Source organism: Gymnoscopelus microlampas (genome assembly GCF_963454915.1).
Source record: "Gymnoscopelus microlampas genome assembly, chromosome: 24".
NCBI classification, from domain to species: Eukaryota; Metazoa; Chordata; class Actinopteri; order Myctophiformes; family Myctophidae; genus Gymnoscopelus; species Gymnoscopelus microlampas.
The window spans coordinates 14,553,104-14,561,156 of record NC_139961.1 but is presented as its reverse complement, the minus strand read 5'-3'; the positions used below and the strand labels follow the sequence as shown (position 1 = coordinate 14,561,156).

Sequence of the window (8,053 nt, the reverse complement as noted above, 5' to 3'; positions counted from 1 at the left end):
ACCAATCGACTTCAAACTCGCCATGTGTATCACCGAGCACCCAAGAGAGTAGAGTAGTGGAGTGCCAAGTGGGAAACCATTCGGATCAGAGGTTGTGTCTGTCTGTCTGTGTGCCATTAATGCCCATATTTGGAGATTGCTGATGTCATAAATATAACGTCATCGTACTGCAGTCATAGACTGGCCTCCAAGTACTATGATGGGTGCTGCACAGTGTACTCTAACAACGGGTACAATGGGTAATGCTTATGCTAGTCTATCTATTCTATTAAATGCACGAAGTGAGGAGTACAGCATTCTGATGTTTCTAAGCAGAAGAGGGGTGACAATGGGGTGACATAGCATTGTCCTCTACATCGTTGCATCATGATGAAAGCTGTGGTACATCATCATCATCACAATTCATTCCCGCAACCATCACTTTGTCTGGCATCAGACCGCCTAGCTTTCGTCGCAAGGAGTCCAGGGTCTCAGTGGGGACCTGGTCTGCGATGGTTTCCATGTACTTCAGCACAAAGAGGTCAGCATCTTCCAGGATGAAGCGGTTTCCGAAAACGTCCACGACAGATCCAATTGCAAAGTCACATGGTCCGTAGAACACAGGATTCTCCACGGAGCTGCCTTGCTTGGGGATGCGCGTCTTACTCAGGAACATGCCGCCGACGATCCCGCGGATGGGCCGCTCGTAAATGTTGATCGTGTCGTTGGCCAGGAAGTAAGACAGGATGAAGAAACGACCCTCGTCGTTGACGTTCTTGGTGTCCAGCCTGGCGACGTAGCGCAACACTTTCTTGTCCATGTCCATCATCTTAATGTAGTCCTTTTTGGGGCGCTTCGGGAATAGAGGATTCAGGCAGTTCTCGATAGTGTCCTCGAGTGAGCCGAAACCGTTGTACTTAGGAATCTCCCTCGACACTTCATCGAACTTCTTCTCTGGCATTTCCTTGGGCCTTAGATTTATGCGCGGGTAGTTCTTCTCATAGAAGGTCTTGGTGAAGTCATCACATTTGTACAGTGTGAAGGTACGGCCCAGAATTTCCACCTTCTCCCCGACCTTGAAGTCTTTGGGAGTGAAATATTCAACCACTTCCCGTTTGGTGACTTCCAGCACACAGCTGGGGAAAGATTGTCTAACCTCCTTGGGGAGCTTCTGCCTTTTCAACAGGACAGGGAAGGGGTCTCGGCCGCAGTTCTCCTCGTGGACCTCTAGGATCTCCACCGTGTCATCTGCAAGGTAATACTGAATGGTCACGGGCCTGGCTTCAGTCGGAACTTCACTGCAGTGCCACATGCCAAAGAAACGCAATACCTTGCGGTCCAGCGTGAGGAACTGCTTCAACCGGTCAAAGTCGGGCGGTGTGGTAAAGCAACGCTCTGGTTGGAGACGATGTGTGATGTAAGGATCCCTCGGGGTCGGCTCCGGGTCGTTCAAAGCTATGCCTTTGCTCTCCATGAAGTTCTGCGTGAAGAGGTCACAGTGCGTGATGCGGTATTTGACCCCGTACACCGTAATGTCGACGGCTATGTTCAAGTCGCTCCAGTGGTAGAAGTCGCCCCACTCGTTCTTGGGCAGACGCTGGCGCTTGGTCAACTTGCCCTGACACAGTCCGGAGTTTTCCACCTGTGGCTCGATGATGTACATGGTCTCGTCCTCCAGATAGTAGTAAATGACCACAGGTCGCACGCGGTAGCTCTCCATCTGCGAGTGCTTCACTTCCTCATAGATGTAGGCGTAGAAACGCAGAATCTTCTTGTCTAAGGCCACATAAAACGGTTGCCATGGGGTGTTAGCTGAAAACAGCATATTGCTGGTTTCGGTATTTTTAGACATGGCTGCTTTTACGGTATCTAAGTTACAACACTTTTAAGTTCTTGAAGATATTAAAAAGATATATCGGGCCAAAAGTCCTCGCCTGGGTCTTTTTATACTCTTGGCTGTAGAACTTTGCTGACGTCATTCTGTTGAGAGAAGCCCAATAGTGGGTATGCGCTGATGTCACTTTCCAGCCACCAATCCGTGCTTAGTAACTGTTGCCAGGAAGTGTTTCCTCCCACACACCTGTCTAGAAGTAAAAGTATTGACAATTGGAAATACTCAAGTAAAGTAAAAGTAAATGTAGTAAATGGAACCAGTTGCTACCATTTCTACTGCCTCTGAGTACACTGTAAGTGTCCATTTCGACCCTTGGTGGAATTGCAGAGATACGAGATAAGATTTCCCGACAGCAATGATATTTTAAATGATGATTAATTATATTTATCATTAGCCCAATCTACAAGTGTTGTGAGCTTGTTGCACACACACACTGCTGTGAGAGAACACTGCTATGCTGTTTAGTTGATTCACTCGTGTTTGTATATATGTCTCTACGTTTCTGTAGTGGTTCTACAAGCAGGTCAACGCATGCCTGGGGGTTTAGTTTGACTAATGGGGTTGTGTAGCTACTAGTACAGACACTGAACAGCTGCATAGTATATATACTTTCACTTTCAGTTGTGTGTCAGAGGATCATTTCTGGGAAATGGCCTGATCCGCTGTAAAGCATGTGTCTCTACCACTGGGGATCAATTAGAAGTGTGATAAACACACACACACACACACACACACACACACACACACACACACACACAAACACACACACACACACACACACACACACACACACACACACACACACACACACACACACACACACACACACACACACACACGCGCACACACACACACACACACACACACACACACACACACACACACACACACACACACACACACACACACACACACACATACACATACACATACAAACACAAATATGTTTATCAGACATTGTTGAAGTTACAGGGTAGCCTAACAGATAACTGTAAGTTGGACATTGACCACACGTACGCAGGAAGAGATAAAGTAGATGAAAGCAAGTATTTGTTAAACATTTTTGACATTCTTGACTAAACGGTCAAGGCCTCTCGCTCCCCATGGGGGGGTTGAGGGGGGAATGTTTCCGTTTATAATTTATATCTACAATTATCACTTATACAGGGATAATGTTTATTAATTTCTTAAGAACATAAACAGTTAGTTTTGCCTTCTCTGTGTGTAAAATGCCCATAGGCGACAGCTGACCCTCCGTGGCCTACTTTCAGAGGCAGATAGGATCAGTGACAGAGGCAAGAGACGCAATAAATCAGTGGTTCTCAAACTTTTTCATGTCAAGGACCCCCAAAATGATATGTATTTGGCCGCGGACCCCCATTTCAAAATATTTGTTCCGGGCACCCCCCAGAAGCAAATTTGAGTTACAAATGTTCCCTTTAAAGAATATTTATACAAAGGTTTGCAGAAATTGTCACGATTTTTTCAAAAATAGCAGATCTACAAGCTCATAGCGCGGCACTCGGTGCCGCACTATGAGCCTGTATATCTGCTATTTTTGAATAGCCAAAGTATAAAAGGTTAAAGTGGTTAAAATTATTGTGATGCTATATTAACACATTTTGCTGGGGACCCCTAGAACCCCCCATGGACCCCTGGGGGTCCTCGGACACCACTTTGAGAACCAATGCAATAAATAACATGTTGCATTTGTGGGGGAAATATATCTACCACGATCAAACAGGCCTACATGACGTCTATATTAAGATGTTGGTGTGTATTTTAATACTAGGGCGATGCCTGTTGGTAATGCATGGGGTTATGCAATACCCGTTGTACCCATTGCCAGAGTACTTGCAAGTACATTACCTAACCCTTATCATTGTACTTGGAGGCCCGTCTATGGCATCAGTACTATTTTTTTAATTTTTACTTTAATCCCACGATTTTTGTAACCCATGTTTTTTTTTCACCCTGCAGTGCCAATTGCCTATAAGCTGTCATCATGGGCACTACTCTCCCTCTGCCAGCCTGGGGAAAGACCCGGACTGAGCTCATGCATGCTTCCTTCAATGCATGAGGAGTGAGCAGGCCGCAACTGAGGTAAGACTTAAAAGGCACGCGTCTCTAGCACTCACTGCAGAGGGGATCAATTAGAAGTGTGAACACACACACACACACACACACACACACACACACACACACACACACACACACACACACACACACACACACACACACACACACACACACACACACACACGCGCACTTTTAACCATTAATTTATGTATGTATTTATTTATGTCCACATAAAGTAGAATACATACAGGGACACACATATTATAGGTGCAGTAGGGTTACATTGACAAAATCATGGCATATGTTTTCATGATACAATAGGCATGTCACTCTGTACTCTATGGGTATAAGTAACAGCGTCTCCGCCATATAAGGCGGCTGCCAATTATAGCACACAATACTTTGCCAGCCTTTTTGCCTCCTTTTTGGCCATCCTAAGCTGTTGGAACCCTCTAACAACCAGTCTGTGGGTATAATGTCCCAGGCTGCCAAATATAAAAACAAATAGTCTGCACCTATAACCCAGCTCTGAGATGGTATGTAGGAGTGGTTGCTATTTAATGACCTCCTCTAGGCTATAAGGTCAAAGGTGCATGCTATCTCTAAAACAGACGCCTCTCTGGACTCTTCATCAACCACAACAACGTCTGGTGTATTAGCTGTCAAGGATGTAAATATGTCTGGGTCTATCTGTGGTAATGGGGATGTCATATCACCCTGAACACGCACAAACTCGTCTCTAACAATCCTGGCGTTGTTTCCCAGAGCTCCATTTGTCAGGCACCAGCGTTGACAGGTTTGTGTGTCTTAATGGTGGTGGTGGTCTCCCAAACAGGGTTGCCAGATCTGCTTATTAAAATTTCCCCGCAAGATTTTGTTTGAAAATAGCAGATCTACAAGCTCACAACGCGCCGCTTCGCGACGCGTTGTGAGCTTGTAGATCTGCTATTTTCAAATAGCTGATGTATACGTTAAAGTGCTCATGTGGCCCCATAGACGCTTCTTTTGGGCTGGTTGTCCTAGACCTGGTTGCTTGTTTCTCTCACAGAATCTGCTGGCAACACTGCTCCCGAGGCGTGCCATGGCAGACGCAGACAGGCACAGATCCCATCCTTCCTTCCTTCAGGAAACTCTACACAGTTTATTGAGTTCACAAGGTTATCACCCATTCGAGGCATCGTGTGCATAATATGGAATCCCTGCTAGTGAACATGAAGTCTCAACTTGTTGCAAATTGGCCTGCTCACTTTGGAAGAAATGTAAAGTGTCTGCAGGCTTTGGGATTTACATGCTTCACAGCCAGTGGTGGAAAACGTTCTCACATTTTTTACTTAAGTAGAAGTATCAATATTGCGTCGTAGAAATACTCTGTGAAAAGCACTTGAATGAAACATTTACTTGAGTGAAAGTACACAAGTATTGGTATCAAAATGTACTTAAAGTACCAAAAGTGAAAGTACTAAAACGTTTGAAAATAGCAGATCTACAAGCTCACAACGCGTCACATCACATGTTGTTATACATATTAGCTATTTTCAAATGGCCTAAAATAGGGCTGAAGTAATGTATTATATCTGCAAAGTATAGGTTTTCAAATAATTGTAGTGGAGTAAAAGTACAATATTTGCCTCTGAGGTGTAATGGAGTAGAAGTAAAAGTACCTTGAGTAAGTGTACTTAGTTACTTTCTACCACTGTTCACAACAGGAAAGATGATCAGAGAGAGCTTTTCATGAAGTGCAAATTCAAGTTGTCATGTTGCCATGGCGTGTGGTTTCTATAAAGACAGTGTCTTCTGGTGTTAATTATTGAACAACAGACGGGCTTCAAACTGTAAACTGGCAACGTTACCACTGACACACACTACTTATGGGCTCCTTTGATCTCTGATAGGCAGAGGAAATTAGTCATCACCAATCAAGAAAAGTGGGAAAAACTGCATTCACGCAGGCAGAAAACATTGTTATACAATATGTTAATCTAACATGTGGAGTGTTTTAAGATTTTATTCTTGAAGACGCTTGATATCTAACCCTCAAATGTTCACTTTCAAACCCCACACGAGATGGCATAATATTCCATCCCCCATTTAACAGATTATGTGAAAGTCCTATAAAGTCCTATATAAGCAGACACCAAAGAAAGCAAGATATCACATGCTGAGAAGTTATTACTCATAATAAAGTCACATCAAGTCCTTTGTTGCATTGACACCACTAATGCCTATCGTGAGGGGATGCCAATTCTAAGGGATTATGTGAGCTTTCCGCACCGAAGTGTATTGAGTGGAAAACTAGAAAAAGTGCTCCTCGGAGCACAGGTCTCCGCCAGGTCAGGTAGGTTGTTGTGGGCCAGCAATGTTCGGAATTCGCCAATCAGGATGGAATAGGAAAAATTGGATGGAACCATCTTGATCACTTGACTACAGAGATAATATGTACCGATTTGCATGATGTTTGGACAAAATGTGTTGGAGTAATATAAAAAAGAAAAGTGTTGCAAAAATCTGCCTCCTGGTGGCGCTATAATAGGGCAATGTTAAAAGGGTGGCATTTGTTCCTCAACAAAGTGCGAATGTGTGTGCAAAGTTTCACCGCAATCGGACGCTGGGTTCATGATTTGCGGCATTTTGTTCAAAACAGGCCACTCCTGCAAAGTTTAGATGTCAATCTTAGCCAATCAGGATGGAATATGAGAAATCAAAGAGATCCGTCTTGATCACATGACTATAGAGATCATGTGTACCGATTTGCGTGAAATTTGGATAAAATCTGAAGGCTTAATATCAAAAAATGGATTTTACTTTAGACGGCCTCCTGGTGGCGCTATAAAAGGCAAATGTGAAAAATGCAGGGCAAAGGTTTTTCCTTGGCCTCTAGAGAGTGTGCAAACAAAGTGTGTGTGCACAGTTTCGCTGCGATCAAGCCAACGGTGCCAGAGATTAGCTGCTCACAGACGGACGGACGGACGGACACACACACGGACACACAGACGGACGGACGGACAGGGGGTAAAACATACTCTCTCGCCATCCTTTCGGCCTGGCGGAGACAATAACGCCGGCGACAGAAACACTTTATCCCTTGACCATGAAAGAAGATTGGAACTTCTGAAATGGCTCCTTTCTTATGATTGGCACTGGAATAATGGAGTAGCCCAATAAAAAACCCTCTGGTTTTGTGAATCGCAATCTCTATATAAAAACAGTTAAATAAGGGCCTTGCCATGCTACTGAAGTCATCTACATGGTATTGCTCAGTATGTGTCAATATGCCTTATCAACCAATAGTTGAAGCTGTTTTCAGAACAGCATTTATGCCCGATGTCCCCAGTGACAAACCTTGGTTGTTGGATTATTTATTCATTTATTTGTATTGTCAAGTGTGATTATATTACTTGTGTATTATGGTGTTTTGACACACAAGTGTTGAGATACATTCTCGGGCTACATTGAAAATGAGAGCCTGCCCCTCGATTGTATTTCTGAGCATAAATAAAGGTTATGATGATGATGATGATGTCAAGATTCAATTTATCCCCTGAGCAAGCATGCCGGCTCTATTAGCTCAATGGTAAAAATGTCAGCACTTAAGCAGGAAACCGCAGGTTCAAATCCGGGGTAGAAAAGGAAAGTTACTTAGTGCTGCTTTAGCCCAAGATGATGTGTTTTTATCTGTTCTCACGTTATTGCCTTTTCTGTTGAATTAGATTGGAGTAGCATATTTTGAATATGAAGTTCTAGATCATATTATTATTTGTATCTTGTCAGTACGTATGTGTTTTTTATTTATTTATTGGGTGACATGGATGTTTGCCAAAGGTTATTTGCCAAAGGCTATTCCGTCTGCTGTGTGTACCAAATATTTGCACGCTTGTCTGACATAATTGCAGCTCTATACGCAGCTGTGGCAGGGCGTGTGTTGTTTATTTTACGGATCAGATGAGGCTGTGGATGCACACAGCATTAAACAACTGAACTCAAGCTTTTAAAAGGCCATTTAAGCTATAACTAGGCTAAGTTTGAACTTAGTGTGAGGTGGTTCCAGGTGTCAGCCCCAGATCAGTAGCTATACCACCAGTGGTGTAAAGTAAGTAAGTACAT

At 43.7% G+C, this 8,053-nt stretch overlaps 1 protein-coding gene across 1 annotated transcript; it reads right to left on the bottom strand.

Moving 5' to 3' along the window:
- Positions 1-364: 364 nt before the first annotated feature.
- On the bottom strand, positions 365-1,831 carry LOC311040559 (EF-hand domain-containing protein 1-like; the record flags this gene model as incomplete). Its single annotated transcript, XM_084050890.1, has 1 exon — positions 365-1,831. The coding sequence occupies one exon, from the start codon at positions 1,829-1,831 to the stop codon at positions 365-367; it is 1,467 nt and encodes a 488-aa protein (XP_083907016.1).
- Between the last annotated feature and the right edge of the window lie 6,222 nt (positions 1,832-8,053).